This window comes from Rhinatrema bivittatum, chromosome 8, assembly GCF_901001135.1.
Source record: "Rhinatrema bivittatum chromosome 8, aRhiBiv1.1, whole genome shotgun sequence".
Taxonomy (NCBI): Eukaryota; Metazoa; Chordata; class Amphibia; order Gymnophiona; family Rhinatrematidae; genus Rhinatrema; species Rhinatrema bivittatum.
Window position 1 is genome coordinate 171,488,001 of NC_042622.1, and position 15,572 is coordinate 171,503,572.

General features: G+C 46.5%; 1 protein-coding gene across 2 annotated transcripts in view; it reads left to right on the top strand.

Moving 5' to 3' along the window:
* Window positions 1–15,572, top strand: part of ULK2 (unc-51 like autophagy activating kinase 2) — a 255,524-nt gene that overhangs the window by 79,168 nt on the left and 160,784 nt on the right. The window contains exon 11 of one of the 2 annotated variants that reach the window (XM_029611375.1): window positions 8,264–8,323. The exons of the other annotated variant lie outside the window; for it this stretch is intronic. Coding sequence (XP_029467235.1) covers window positions 8,264–8,323 — 60 coding nt within the window. The remainder of the gene's footprint in view (window positions 1–8,263; window positions 8,324–15,572) is intronic. 2 annotated transcript variants of the gene reach the window in all.

Here is a 15,572-nt window from a genome sequence, read left to right on the forward strand (position 1 = left end):
TAGTTGCGACCACAATCTGCAGTTTATTTTCAACGATCTAAGACTTCTTTTTTGGATATCCAAATCACGTTTGAATGTGACAGGTTTTTGACTACAATCTTTTGTAAATATACTGATCGCAGTACTTTGTTTAATAGTCGCCATCCGTATTCACTTAATCAGTATTCGTGTCGGTCAATTCTTTTGGTTGTGACGGCTATGCACCACGAAAGAGGAATATGTGGTACAAGCCAAAGAAATGTCCCATTTTCTGAGAGGTTATCCCTATGGGTACTGAAACATGCATTCTCACAGGACAAGCAAGGATGGTAGTCCTCACATATGGGTGACACCAGGATGGAGCCCAATCACGGAACACTTTTGTCAGTTTCTAGAACTTTGACTGGCACCTACTGGGCATGCCCAGCAATGCACTGACCCTGCATCCAGCAGGGGTCCCCCTTCAGTCTTTTTTTCTGTTCAGCAGTAGCCACGTGGGTTAAGGAGCTCTCTTGAGATTCCTGACAGGAATTTTCCTCACGGAACTTCAAATATTTTAAAAAAATTATACTCCATAGGGGTCCCCCTATCGATATCTGTACTCTGCGGTCGAAAGGTAAGGTTTTACCCTTGTTGCGGTTGATTCCCATCTAGTTTCCCCGTCAGGGCCTACCGGTCATCGACCGCACGGCGGCTACATTTGTCGGTCATGGCGTCGGGTTTTCGGTGCCCCGATTGTCCTTGGACAATGTCCATCATATAGACCTGCATAGAGTTTGTGTATTGTGCCTGGGGGCCGACAACGATAATCTAACTTGCACCAAATGTGCCCAAATGATGCTGAAGGGCCGCAAGGCTCGTTTGGAGAAGCTGGAGTTTCTTTTTCATTCAAAACTTCCGACTCCATCGACTGCTTCGACTTCATCTGAGCCGGTGCCATCGACCTCTCTCCAGCAACAAGACACCAGTGCTGTTCGTCCGGCTTAGACTACTCCTAAGGTGTCGACACTGACATAGGAAGATTCAAGTCCGGTGAACCAGACCAAGCCCCTGGCATTGGTGTCGACAGAGCCACAGTTAAATCCCATCCTCCTCTGCGGGGTCACCGAGGCGTTCCCCCACCTTCATCGGTGCAGGGAGCTGCTATTCCACTTTCACTGGTGGACCCTCTGGCTATGCCAGTACTGCCTCCTACTCCGGTGCCGGGGCTACACGCCCTAGGCTTCCGTGAGGAATTGGATCGGATGATCCAAGAGGCCATCAGTAAAGCACTACAGGGCTTCCAGCCTCCAACGATGCAGATACCGGTGCCCGAGCCGGTCACCAATCCGATTCCCATGGCGCTCACACCGCTACTGGGTAGACTGGATTCGTAGCTCTGTGCCCTTCCACCGCTGGAACAGAGAACACCGGAATATCCTCTTCCCTCGATGCCAATACCTGTGTCCTCAGAAGACTAGGAAACACCGATCCCCATACCGCCGTCTGGGATCCTGCCACCGACTCATCCAGTGCCGACTGTGCCTCCAGTGCCGTCTGTGCATAGGCCTGGTCCTTTGGGATTAACACCATTCCTCCCTTCTGAAGATCCTCAGGGAGCTGGTGATCAACCTTTATGATCCTTGGACTGATTCTTCAGGATACCGATCTGCCTTTAGAGCCCTCCCCTCCTGAAGAGAGAAGGCGTTCTCCTCCTGAGGATCTGTCCTTTATCAATCTAAGAAATGTCTGAAACAATTCCATTTCAACTTCAGACAGAAGAAGATTCAAGGCACAAGATGTTGGAAGTACTCAAGTTTCTTGATGCCCCTAAGGAAATCATGTCAATTCTCATTCATGAAATCCTCATTGATCTGCTGAAGAGGAATTGGGAGCACCCAGGTTCAGTTCCACCTGTCAACCGTAAGACACATGCCACCTATCTTGTGCAGTCAGCTCCTGGATTTCAAAGATCACAACTTGATCATCATTCTGTGGTTGTAGAATCAGCCCAGAAAAAGGCAAGACATTCCAAACCTCATTCCTCCAGGGAAGGATCAAAAATCCCTGGATGTGTTTGGCAGACGGGTCTTCCATGGATCAATGCTAATGTCTCGCATTGCTTCTTACCAGTTATACATGACCCAGTATAACAGGAACCTTTTTAAGAAGATCCAGGATTTCTCTGAAGCTCTGCCTGACCAATTCCAGGATGAGCTTAGTGCTCTAGCCCAGAAAGGCCTGGATGCTGGTAAGCATGAGGTCCGCGTAGCATACGACATTTTTGACACTGCTTCTAGGGTGTCCGCAGTGGGGATTAGTGCAAGAAGATAGGCCTGGTTGAAATCCTCCGACCTCAGACCAAAGGTACAGGACAGGTTGGCTGACCTTCCATGTGCTGGAGATAATCTCTTCGGAGTTAAAATTCAGGAGACTGTGGCGCAGCTCAAGGACCACCATGAAACACTGCGTCAACGTTCTTCAGTGCCTGCTGAGTTCTCGTCCACCTCTAAGAGGACTTTCAGGCAAGATGTTAAGCAACCAGCCTACAAACCAAGAAGGTATTATCCTCCGGCTTCTCAAGGTCGCCCCTCCAAGCCTTATCAAAAATGTCAGTCCAGACAATCCCTTCCTCAGAAGTCCCAACCTGCTCCTCAGCCAGGACCAGCATCAGGGTTTTGACTCCTCCTTCCTGGAGAGCATAAGCCAACCTCCTCTTCCATCAGTACCAATTGGTGGTCGGTTGGCCACTTCACCAACACTTGGCACAGTCACCACCGATCAGTGGGTACTTGCAGTGGTCACTCAAGGTTACCACCTAAACTTCCTGACTGTACCAGTGGACTCTCCACCTCCACTGACGTGGTGATCATCCGACCACTCTTCTGGAACAGGAGGTTTCAACCCTTCTCCAATCACGGGCAATAGAACCAGTGCCCCTTTCCCAACAGGGGCAGGGGTTCTATTCCCGTTACTTCCTCATCCCAAAAAAGTCAGGTGGTGTTCATCCCATTTTGGACCTTCATGCCCTAAAGTATCTACAAAGAAGTTCAAGATGGTAACCTTGAGGTCTCTACTTCCTCTTCTGCAAAAGGTAGATTGGCTATGCTCTCTAGATCTCCAGGATGCATACACACACCTCAATTATTCCATCTCATCGCAAATTCTTGCGATTCCTAGCCAGCCCTCGTCACTTCCAGTACCGTGTACTGCCATTCGGCCTGGCGTCTGCTCCATTGCTATTCACAAAGTGCCACGTAGTAGTCGCAGCCTTCCTCGGAAGTCAGGGTGTCCATGTCTACCTTTATCTCGATGATTGGTTGATAAGGGCCCCGACTCAGCAAGCCACATTGGCGTCCTTGCGTCTCACTCTCTATACCTTGATGTCCTTAAGGTTTCTAATCAACTATCCCAAATCCAAGATGGGGTTTGGGATGGAACTATCTTTTATAGGAGCAGACCTAGACACTACATAGGCGAAAGCCTTCCTCCCTCAGGATCGAGCTTTCACCCTGGCCTCTCTGGTGCATCTTTTACAGACTCGAGTATCCTCAACTGCTCGTCACTTCCTCATACTGTTGGGTCACATGGCGTCCGCGGTGCATGTCACTCCGATGGCCCGCTTAGCCATGAGTCATGCAGTGGACCCTAAAATCCCAGTGGGTTCAAGCTTGTCAGCCAATGTCCAGCATTGTTCACGTTACCACACAGCTCCGACTATCGCTGGCCTGGTGGATACAACACGCCAAACTGACTCAAGGCCTTCCATTTCAGGCTATAGAACCTCAAATTACTTTGACAATAGCTGCCTCCAACCTAGGGTGGGGTACTCATGTAAGTGACCTGCAGACTCAAGGATCCTGGTCTCCAGAGGAAGCCAAACACCAGATAAATTTCCTGGAGCTTCGGGCAATCAGATATGTCCTCAGAGTACTTCAGGATTGCCTTTCCAACAAGGCCATCCTGATTCAAACAGGCAAGCAGGTGGCGATGTGGTACATCAACAAGCAGGGTGGAGCAGGCTCCTTCTTCCTGTGCCAGGAAGCTGCACAGATATGGGCATGGGCCCTTTCCCACTCAATGTACCTCACAGCCACCTATTTGCCGGGCGTGGACAATGTACTGGCGAACAGGTTGAGCTGCACATTTCTTCCGCATGAGTGGTCTCTCAACCCCACAGTAGCGGACTCAATATTCCAACATTGGGGTTACCCTTACATAGACCTCTTTGCGTCGGTCCATAACCGCAAAGTAGAGAACTTCTGCTCCTTCACTTGCAGCCACCACTCGCACCCGAGAGACGCTTTCGCCCTATCGTGGGCCAACGGTCTCCTCTATGCATACCCTCCACATCCACTCATATCGAAGATTCTCGTGAAGTTACGGAAGGACAAAGGTGTAAAGATTGATAGACCCTCACTGGCCATGCCAGGTGTGGTTGCCAATCCTCCAGAATTTATCAATACGCCGCCACATTCCTCTGGGGAAGGATCCGCTTCTGATAACTCAGAACAATGGATGCCTGCATCACCCCAATCTCCAGGCCTTATCTCTGACTGCCTGGATGTGGAAAGGTTAATACTCCAACCTCTTAACCTTTCCGAGTCTGTGTCCCAAGTCCTAGTAGCTTCATGAAAGCCTTCCACGAGAAGCTCTTACCGCTCCAAATGGAAAAGGTTTACAGTTATGGTGCACCTCTGTCCTTAGACCCCCTTCACTTGTTCCGCAGTGAAGTTTCTGGACTATCTCTGGCACCTGTCAGAGGCAGGCCTGAAGACTTCCTCCATCAGGGTGCACATCAGTGCAGTAGCCGCGTTTCATAAAGGCATAGGGGATGTTCCTATTTCCACACAACCCTTAGTAACGCGCTTTGAGAGGTTTGCTCCACTTAAAACCTCCACTGCGCCCTCCGGCCCCTTCTTGGGACCTCCATTTGAGCCTCTCCACACCTGTGATCTCCGTTATCTCACGTGGAAAGTAGTTTTCCTTCTCGCTATCACATCCGCTCGCAGTGTTAGTGAGTTGCAGGCTCTAGTTACCTACCTGCCTTACACTAAAATTCTGCATGACAGGATAGTGCTCCACACTCACCCTAAGTTTTTACCGAAGGTAGTGTCGGAATTTCATATTAACCAATCTACTATCCTATCTACCTTTTTTCCCAGGCCCCATGCAAACCCAGGAGAGCAGGCTCTGCATTCTTTGGACTGCAAACGTGCCCTAGCCTTCTATTTAGACCGCACGTCTGCCCACAGGAAATCCACTGTTTCTTTAGATTCCATCAAATTGGGAAAAGCTGTGGGAAAGCAGACCCTCTCCTCCTGGTTAGCGGACTGCATTTTTTTGCTACCAGCAAGCAGGCATTCCGCTACAAGACCGTGTAAAAGCACACTGTCAGGGCCATGGCGACATCAGTAGTGCACCTACATTCGGTGCCGCTTGCTGATATTTGTAAGGCTGCTACCTGGAGTTCTCTCCATACATTTGCAGCATGTTATTGCTTAGATAAGGCTGGCAGGCAAGATTCCATCTTTGGCCAGTCTGTTCTACACAACTTGTTTTCAGTTTAACTACCCAGCATCCTTCCACAGACCCATTTAGGGTTCAGGATGCCCTCCTAACCAAATTTCCACCCCGTTGTTGTGCCGGTTGCACATTTTTGGGTGCATTTGGTGCATTGCTCGGGCATCCTCGGCTCTGTACTCACCCATATGTGAGGACTACCATCCTGCTTGTCCTGTGAGAAAGCAGAGTTGCTTACCTGTAACAGGTGTTCTCACAGGACAGCAGGATGTTAGTCCTCACGAAACCCACCTGCCACCCCGCAGAGTTGGGTTTGTTTACGTTTTTTTATTTTTCGCATGTACTTTTTACTATAAGATGAGACTGAAGGGGGACCCCTGCTGGATGCAGAGTTGGTGCTATGCTGGGCATGCCCAGTAGGTGCCAGTCAGTTCTAGAAACTTTGACAAAAGTGTTCCGTGACTGGGCTCCATCCTGATGTCACCCATATGTGAGGACTAAGATCCTGCTGTCCTGTGAACACCTGTTACAGGTAAGCAATTCTGCTTTCAAACAGGCGTTATACATTAACTGGGATTTGTTTCAACCCCATTCACAATCGAGGGCTAATATTAATTGTATACTTCCATTCTCATCACATATGAGAAATTAGCTCTATCAGACATCACTGGCTGATGTTACATGGAGTCTTTAACAGTCCATTAAGATTTACATTCCACCGGGGCAAGAACTTACGGGATCTTCTGTTAACATTGGTATGTCTCCAACCCACATTAATTTCCTCTCCTGTTGGTCATCACCCTTGTGAGCATCGCTCAATTAGTGTACTTTCCCTATCAATATCTTTTCAGCACCCTATTACAAATAAGGAATATGGACTTAGTCATGCTACCACATGTAATTCAGTGTCATCTGCTCATGTCGGAAGTTATACGTTGGCAGGATATGCATGCTTAGGACCTGGATCATAGAACACCATTCTTGCATTTGGACCTCATGGGAAGATTCTCCTTTAGCTACACATTGGTTGACAGCCGGCCATTCTATTTCTGATCTTCAATTTTTTGCCATTGACGTTCTAACCTCCCCTCCCGGGGTGGGGATTCTCTAAGATGTTAGTTCGGAGGGAGCAGAAATAGTCTGAAGGGTAAAAATCGATCTTCACATGGCCTTAATTCAGAAATAGAATGTGTACACTTTTTATGAATTTGCCCCCTCCTTAGTGAATGACCTCATTTCCATTACCTTCCTGACAAGTGATGTAGGCATTTTCTGTTTCTTTGTTTACACATCACTGTGCAGAGATGTTCTAAGACATAAGATGATGATCCTTGTTCATACAATGCTTTGAGGAGCTATCTATAAACTGCTTATAGTATTCGCCTATTTATGTATTATACCCAATGTGTTAACATTTGTTTTTAACATTTATATTCTTGAAATTGTAACTCTAAACTGTGATGGGATTAATTTATCATGTTTTTGATATTTAGGTATCTTTAAACATCTGATATTATTGTGAGATGATGTCAGACACCTGCTTTGATTGGCATTCTTAATTTGCACGGGATTGGTCACTTCCAATAATATGTGAATCACAAGGGATTCGATAATTTTTTTGCGGCGTCTTTAAATAGGGACGAATCGAGCGTTTGTAAAAATTCTATGTAAAATAGAATGAACTTTTGAGGTATGTTTATTGTAATATGTACCGTATTGCTTTTTCATTTCATCCTTACATTGGATATTTTTTTTCTTTTTTAGCATATGAACTTTACTTTCGTGTGTCTCCTGACGCATCATGTGGGGCGAAACACGGTATCCATGTTGGGACTACCAAGTGAATTGTATTACCTTATCCATTTTAAATCTGAGTCTTTTTGAATAAATATATGAAATTAAAGAAACTGTAAGGACGGACTCAGTTGTGCTATTCTCCACATATTTTGCATTAATAACCACCTACCTGATCAGACTTTTCTTTTAAAATTCTCTAATCAGGATCTCTTACCCAACCAATTCTTTTGTTACATGAGAACTGCCTGGTAGTATATTCTTCAGTCCAAGGTAGTTGCGTCCTTTTTGAACTTAGATTTAACTCAGATATAGCAAAGAGATTATCAGTAAAAATGTGTGCTTTTTGCAATAACCATTACTTTCACTGCTAGCATCCCTGCTTGGGGTAAACCTTGGTTTCTCAAATTGAATATCAGATTGTCAAACTATTTATGAAGATGTATTCAACATGCAAATCAAGTAGAATGATAAACAGCATTTAGAGAGGAAAAATGCAGGTGTTCTGGGGGGGGACTAATTGCAATGTATATTTTTCTTTTCTCCTTTTCTGGAGTTCCAGGGTGGCAGCTACAGTTCTCCTCAGAGGAAACAATGTCCATGTCAGGCTCTGTGCCGCCAGCCCTTTAACTGCGGTCAACTAGCGTCAGTGTTAGTGTTGGTGCTAGGGCAGATGCCTCATTGCTTTTTATCTATATATTTGGACTATGAACTCCATTGTGGGCTGGATAATTGCAAGAGTTTAGTGTATTTACTACTTCTAAGCTATCTCTAGGATCGCTGCTGTTGCTGCTACCACCTGCCATTCTTATCTTGCACTGGTTAGATGGATCTGGATAACAATCTTGAGTGAATTCCTGTCAGTTGTATTGTTTTCATCCAGAATATAATAAAGGATTTCTTTTTTGCATCTATGGGAAAAATACTGAGTACATTAAGCCTTTTGTTTTTCACACTGCTTATTTGTGGTTTGGTCTTATATACACAGTGCCTGCACAATTTGTGGTGCAGATTAATGATCTGAGAGGTGTCAATTTTAGCCTTGGAGGTGAGCCCTTCTCTCAAACGCATGTGGAGTGTTTTTCAGCTAAATTGAAACTAGTCTGTTTTTCCTTTGGCTCCGAATGTCTGCTTATAGGTGGTTTGATCGTGTTTCTGTGCAGTGTCTTCTGTTTTGTGGTACAAATCAATGGACTGCCTTAGTTTCACCCACCCTACTTCCTGCTTTTCTTGTCTAAATTTTTAGACTAGGCAGACATTTGATTTTTGGGGGGGTTTTGTGTTTTAGCCGGGTTTTGTGTTTTAGCCGGGGGGGGCATCCTAAACCAGGGGAGAGAGAGGGTCCTTGGAGATCTGAGGGATGGAGGAAGTCATTGCTCACTTCTCCCCCACAGCATGTCCCATTACCAAGTGATTGGTTCTTATCCCCTCCCTATCCATTGCTATTTCTCAGGGCCCCTCCAGCTATCCCCAGTCTTGGTTGGGGCTAGCATGGCAGAGATCTTCAGGAGGCAGCAGTAGGAGTGAAAATCAGTGGGAGGCCTGTGAACTAATTCATGCCCAAAGGTCATGTAGCAGCCCCTTCCACTTCTGTGGTTTCCTATTACTAAGAAAACTCATGCCAGACTGCAGGGCCTGTAAGCACATGCCTGCTCAAAGCCCTGCTCAGATTTTCACTTCTATTGCAGCTGGAAGATCTACACAGCTCCGCTTCCACTAGTCCTGATTTGGGATATTTAATTCAGAACTTACAGTTTTTATATTTCAAGTGCAGTACGATTGTGCTTTGCACAATTGCATTTGTTCCCAGATTTGTGTCTGGGTCTTTCTCAGGATAATCCAGTGACACTGATACATGCATTAATCACGTGTTGATTAGGTCATTGCAATTTATTGTAGACTGTTCTTTATCTGGTGTTATACTGTCTTTGCAAAATACTGCAGCCAGTATTTGCATGATCTTATTGCTCTAGTCTCATTGTTTTCCCGCAGATAAGCAGGCTCAATTAGCCATGCTTTCCGGGAGTGCCCCCTGGTGGCCCGATGTGGAAATTTCTCCCAGATTAAGAACTTTTTGCTCCCGTGTGGTGCCTTCCCACACAACAGACTCCTCAGTTTTTTGCTTTATCCCAGGACAAGCAGGATGCTAGTTCTTACATATGGGGGGTGTCACTGACGGAACCCTATCACGGAAAACTTTCTGTCAAAGTTTCTAGAAACTTTTGACTGGCACACTGAGCCCACGGAGCATGCCCAGCATGCCATGATCCCTCGAGCCACAGGGGTCTCCTTTCAGTCTTTGTTTTTCCACGCTGCAGTTAGCATCGTGGGATAGGAGCCATGTGTGAATCTCTTCACACAAACTTGTGAATAAAAAAAAGTGAAAATCTTTCTCAAATTTCATCCCCTACATAGGGGTCTCCCTCCGACCACCAGCCGGTGAGTTAAAAAAAAAAAAAATAAAAAATAAAAAATTTCCCTGTTCAATTTCAAGTAAGTTAATTTTTGGTCAGATCATCGGCTGTCGGGCCTTAATTATGGCCATGGGCTTCAAAAAATGTCCGAACTGCACTCGCACAATGTCTATCACCGACCCTCACGCTGAGTGTGTTTTGTGCCTTGGGCAATTGCATGATGTTTCTTCCAGCCCTCAATGTGCGGAGTTGACCGCCAAGGGCAGAAAGGCCAGACAGGAAAAAATGGAACATCTTTTCCATATACAACTTATGCTTTCGACATCGACCCAATCGTCTCCGGCTGGAGCATCAAAATGATTAGTTTATTCGTAAACATTGAATGGAAGGCTCCGGAGACAGACTATACCCGACTCTGTCTGCGGCATCGGTAAAATCAACATCTGTGCTTGAAAAAAACACCGAGCATTGACAAAAACAGTCATCGCCATAGACTGGCTTTGACGCCAGAGGCCTTGCTATTGCCAAGAGAACCTTCACCAAAAAAGCCTCGTCTACAGGGACTATCGAGGCCTACTACTCAGAGGCATTCCCCCATCTCCAAAGGTGCCGGGCATCGAGCAACCACAAGGCCCTGTGGAAGAGTCGATGACGCCTTCTCTGCCACCACCTATAGCTGCTCTGATTTCAGCTATAAGGGAGGAACTGGATGGATTTATCCGTCAGGTAGTGAGAAGCTCTGAGACCTTCGTCCATTGACACGTCTGGAGCCGATGCCAGTGCCTCCACCGAAGCTGGTGCCAACTCAGATGCAGATACCGGATTTGTCCATATTCCAGCCACTGATGTCGAAGCTTGATGCCCTCATCGGCACTCTTCCAGTGCAACCCGTCACTCCTATTCCAGTCAGTGACGATGATGCTTCCGGTACTTCCCTACCATTTGAACCTCAGCCGGGACCATCCGGACTCTCCTGACCAAGTATTCTGGCCTCTCCATCTGCCATTCTTTTCACCACAAAAACAATCGATGCCATAGAGACCTCCTCATGTTTCTCCTCCAAAGCATACTCCATCGTACTGTTGGGAAGATAGACACCGACACATTTTCAGAGGACTTCGTCTGAACCATCCCCTCCTGAAGATAGAAAAGTCACCCCCAGAGGACTTGTCTTTTTACTACTTTTGTAAAAGAAATGGCTGACACTATTCCATTTAAACTAGTGTCTGAAGAAGATACCAGACAAACAGACCTTAGAGGTTCTTCAATTTGTAGACCCTCCTAAGGAAGTATTAGCTATTCCAATACATGAGGTCCTAGTGGAACTACAGCACAGATTATGGGAACACCCATGCTCAGTTCCACCAGTAAATAAAAGGATGGATACCACCTGTCTAGTGCAACACATCCCCAGCTATCAGAGAGCCCAGCTTCCACACCAATCTGTGGTGGTGGAATCTGCTCAGAAAAAATCAGAGTACGGCCTCATTCATAGACTCCACCAGGAAAAGAACAAAAGTTCTTGGACACTCTGGGCAGGAAAGTCTTTCAAGGCTCTGCTTACTTCCAGAATAGCGTCATAGCAGCTTTATATGACGCAGTATCAACGCGACCTCTGGAAACAGATGCAGCAATTGGCTGAGACTCTGCCTCAACCGTATCAGGAGTCAGCTAATATTATCCACAAAGGTTTGGAAGCAGGCAAACATGAGGTCCTATGACAGTTTTGAAACCTCTTCACGAGTAGCAGCAACTGGTATCAGTGCACGTCGTTGGGCCTGGCTTAAGGCTTCAGACCTCAGGCCTGAAGTCCAAGAGAGACTGGTATATTTACCTTGTGTGGGCAATAACCTCTTTGGAGCAAGAGTTCAAGATGCAGTAGCTCAACTTAAGGAACACTCTAAAACTCTGCGTCAGCTATCTGCAAATCCCACAAGGTACTTCATCTGCCTCATGCTGCACGGCATGAAAGGATACCAGAAAACCCTACTATGGGCCACATAGGTACTATCTCCTATCAGTGGTAGAGCATCAAGGCCAGTGCAAAGATCCCAGCCTAGACAACAGAGGGCTTCTAGGCCTCAACCTCCTCCTCAAACAGGTCCAGCATCAGGCTTTTGGAAAAACAACCAGAGAACAGCAGCCATTCCACCAACCCCAAACCAGCCATACCAGTGGGAGGTCAAGTCTCTTTTTCACACCCATTGGTCAAATATCACAACAGATCGCTGGGTACTATTAATTATAACACAAGGTTACCAACTAAATTTTATCACAGTACCAAAAGACTCCCCACGACAGTCTCTTTGGATACACAAGGATCATATCACTCTTCTGCAAGCAGAATTATCCACCCTTCTGAGAGCCAGGGCCGTGGAACCAGTTCCCCGAACTCAGCAGGGCAGAGGATTCTACTCCGGATATTTTCTCATTCCAAAGAAAACAGGCCTACATCCAATCCTAGACCTCTGAAATCTCAACAAATTTCTATGGAAAGAAGTTCAGAATGGTCTCCTTAGGCACCATGCTTCCACTTCTTCAAGCAGGAGACTGACTCTGTTCTCTGGATCTGCAAGACGCTTACGCTCACATTCCAATATTTCCTCCTCATCGCAAGTTTCTGCGTTTCCTGGTGGGTCATCAACATTACCAATATCAGGTTCTGCCATTCTGACTTGCCTCAGCACCCCTGGTATTCACAAAGTGTCTGTAGCAGCGGCGCATTTGCACAAGGAAAGTGTATGTTTTTCCTTACCTAGACTGGCTCAGCAGAAGCCAATCACAGCAAGGAGCTCTCGCTTCTCTCAGGCTCACAATCAATCTGCTCCACTCGCTGGGATTTCTAATCAACTACCAAAAATCCCACCTCATCCCATCTCACCTACTGAAATTCATCTGAGCAGAGTTGAACACCATAATATCAAGAACCTTCCTCCCGGAGGACTGGGCGGGGACACTCCTCATTAGCAAACTCTGCACTTAAAGAAACAAGCGACAGCACACCAATTTCTAACTCTGCTTGGCCACATGGCCTCCACGGTTCGTCACTCCTATGGCCAGATTAGCCATGAGAATAACCCAATGGACATTAAGATCACAGTGGATACAAGCCATTCAACCACTGTCATCTCCAGTTCAAATAACTCAACTACGTTCATCTCTCCTCTGGTGGGCGAACAAGAACAACTTGCACAAAGGCCTACCATTCCAACAATCAGTTCCGCAAGTGACTTTAACTACAGATGCATCCACCTTGGGTTGGGGAGCTCACACAGACAATCTCCAAACTCAAGGTACTTGGACAAAACTTGAAGCAACATTTCAAATCAACTTCCTGGAGCTTCAAGCTATTTTATGCTCTACATGCGTTCAAGGGACTGCCTTTCACACAAGACCGTTCTGATACAAACGGACAACACAGTTGCCATGTGGTACCTGAACAAACAGGGAGGTATGGGCTCGTATCTCCTTTGTCAAGAAGCCGCACAGATTTGGATCTGGGCCCTAACATATTCCATGTTTCTCCAGGCCACTTATCTGGCAGGCAGTCACAACGTAGTAGCAGACTGCCTCAGTCGACAATTCCAACCTCACGAGTGGTCCCTGGATCCCAAAATAGCGACCAGGATATTTCAACATTGGGGTCAACCAACGATGGACCTCTTTGCTTCTGAACTGAATCACAAAGTGGACAACTTTTGTTCACTGCACAAGCAGAGAAATCAATTAGCCAGGGACGCCTTTGCTTACCCCTGGAATTCAGGTCTTCTATTCGCGGGGGGGCTAAGACCAATTTTAGACCTCAGAGGCTTAAATTACTTCCTTCGGCAGGAGAAGTCAAGATGACTTCTTTGAAAACTATTTTGCCTTTTCAGCAACCCAATGACTGGATGTGTTTTAGACTTAAAGGATGCCTATGCTCACATACTGATGCACCCCTCTTCCTGGCACTACCTTTGTTGTTTTGTTTTTTTTTTTTCAGGTCAACAATTGACACTACCAATACAAAGTCCTATCATTTGGCCTCTCGTCGGCACTCAGAGTATTCATGAAATGTCTTGCAGTAGCTGTGGCCCATCTTCGAAAGCAGGGAATAAAGTTTTTTTTCCCTAAGTGGACGATTGACTCCTTGTAGCACAGAGTCCAGAACTGATACATGCCCACAAAATTCAGATGATAACTTGTTTGGAAGGCTCAGGGTTCATCTTAAATTGAGAAGTCTCACCTCAGCCTGTCTCAAACCCTATAGTTCATAGGGGCAATCATAAGCATGCGCTTTTGCAAAGTCTTCTGGAGGACAGAATTCACACTTTTCGGAATCTGACCTCAACGTTAAAGACTGCCAGCATCCTACATCTTGACAAGTTCTTACTGTCTTGGGTCACATGGCAGTAGCAATGTATATGGTCTCTCACACATCTTCACATGCGCCACTTGTGAAGATGTGTGAGAGAGGTCCCAATGGTCTCAACGCTTTCAGCCCATGGCAACATCACTGACCTTAACTCCACCAATGCTGTTGGACATGGCTTGCTGGCTGAAGCCCAGTGTCTGAGTCGGGTGTGCCTGTCCGAATCCCGACACCAGCTGGTGCTAACGATGGATGCCTCCACAAATGGGTGGGGTGCACATTTCTTGCACTTCAAGACTCAAAGCCTTTGGTTTCCCAGCGAGAGAGCATTTCAGATCAACTTACTGGAGCTACGTGCCATACGACCTGCTTGCGCCTTTTCGCACCTCCTTCAGGACAAAACCATGATGGTATACAGACAATCAAGTGGCCATGTTCTATGTAAACAAGGCAGGCGGGTCTGGTTCCAAGATACTATGCAAGGAAGTAGTACGAACATTGGAATGGGCACTAGCCCATTCCATACAACTGCAGGCCACCTACCTGCCAGGAATAAACACTGAGGCTGACCGACTCAGCAGAAGTTTTCACTCCCACGAATGGGAGATCCATTAGGACGTAGTTTCCTACCTGTTCCAAACATGGGGAACACCCTGCATAGATCTGTTCGCCACCAAGTGCAACATGAAGCTTCCACTTTTGTTCTCTGTATCCCAGCAATCACAGACTAGCTCAGGACGCTTTTCTGCTCAAATGGATGAGGAGCCTGTTGTATGTGTTAAACCCCTTCTCCCCCCAATCCTGCTAATTGTTCGAGTGATCTACAAATGCATCGTGGACAGGTTGGATCTCATACTCATAGCACCACCATGACCCAGGCATCCCTGGTATGCCTACCTCATACACCTCTCCATTCAACATCCACTCTTTCATCCAGACAGAGTAGATCTAACACAGGAAGGAGGATCGCTTCTGCATCCCATGCAGAAGTCCCTCCATCTGATGGCATGGAGATTGAAAGGGAAGTACTGAGCCATCTCCCTATCCCAATTAAAAAAAAAAAAAAAAAATCAGGACATTCATATTTCTTTCAACTGTCCACAAGGAAAAGCTATGCAGCAAAGTGGCATAGATACCACCACTGATTCAGCTCTGTCGCTTGACCCCTTTCACTCTCACCGGAGCAACTTCTAAAATACCTATTTACTGTACACCTCTGGACTGGCGGTGTCATCCATCCGGGTACACCTCAGCACCATAGCATAGCACCATGCGGTTCAAAGCTTCCATGTCCTCAAACCCCGCCCCCCCCCTCATATCCAGTTTCATGAGGTGCTCTGAGGCTTCACCCTCCAACCTCACCCAGCTGTGCCTTGGGTCTTGAACGTCATTCTGGAGAAGCTAATGCTTCCACCCTTTGAGCTGATGCAAACTTCGTCGAAATTTCTCATGTGGAAGGTTCTGTTTCTGGTAGCAATAACATCGGCACTACGAGTTGGTGAGCTACAAGCGCTAGTTCATTACTCACCTTA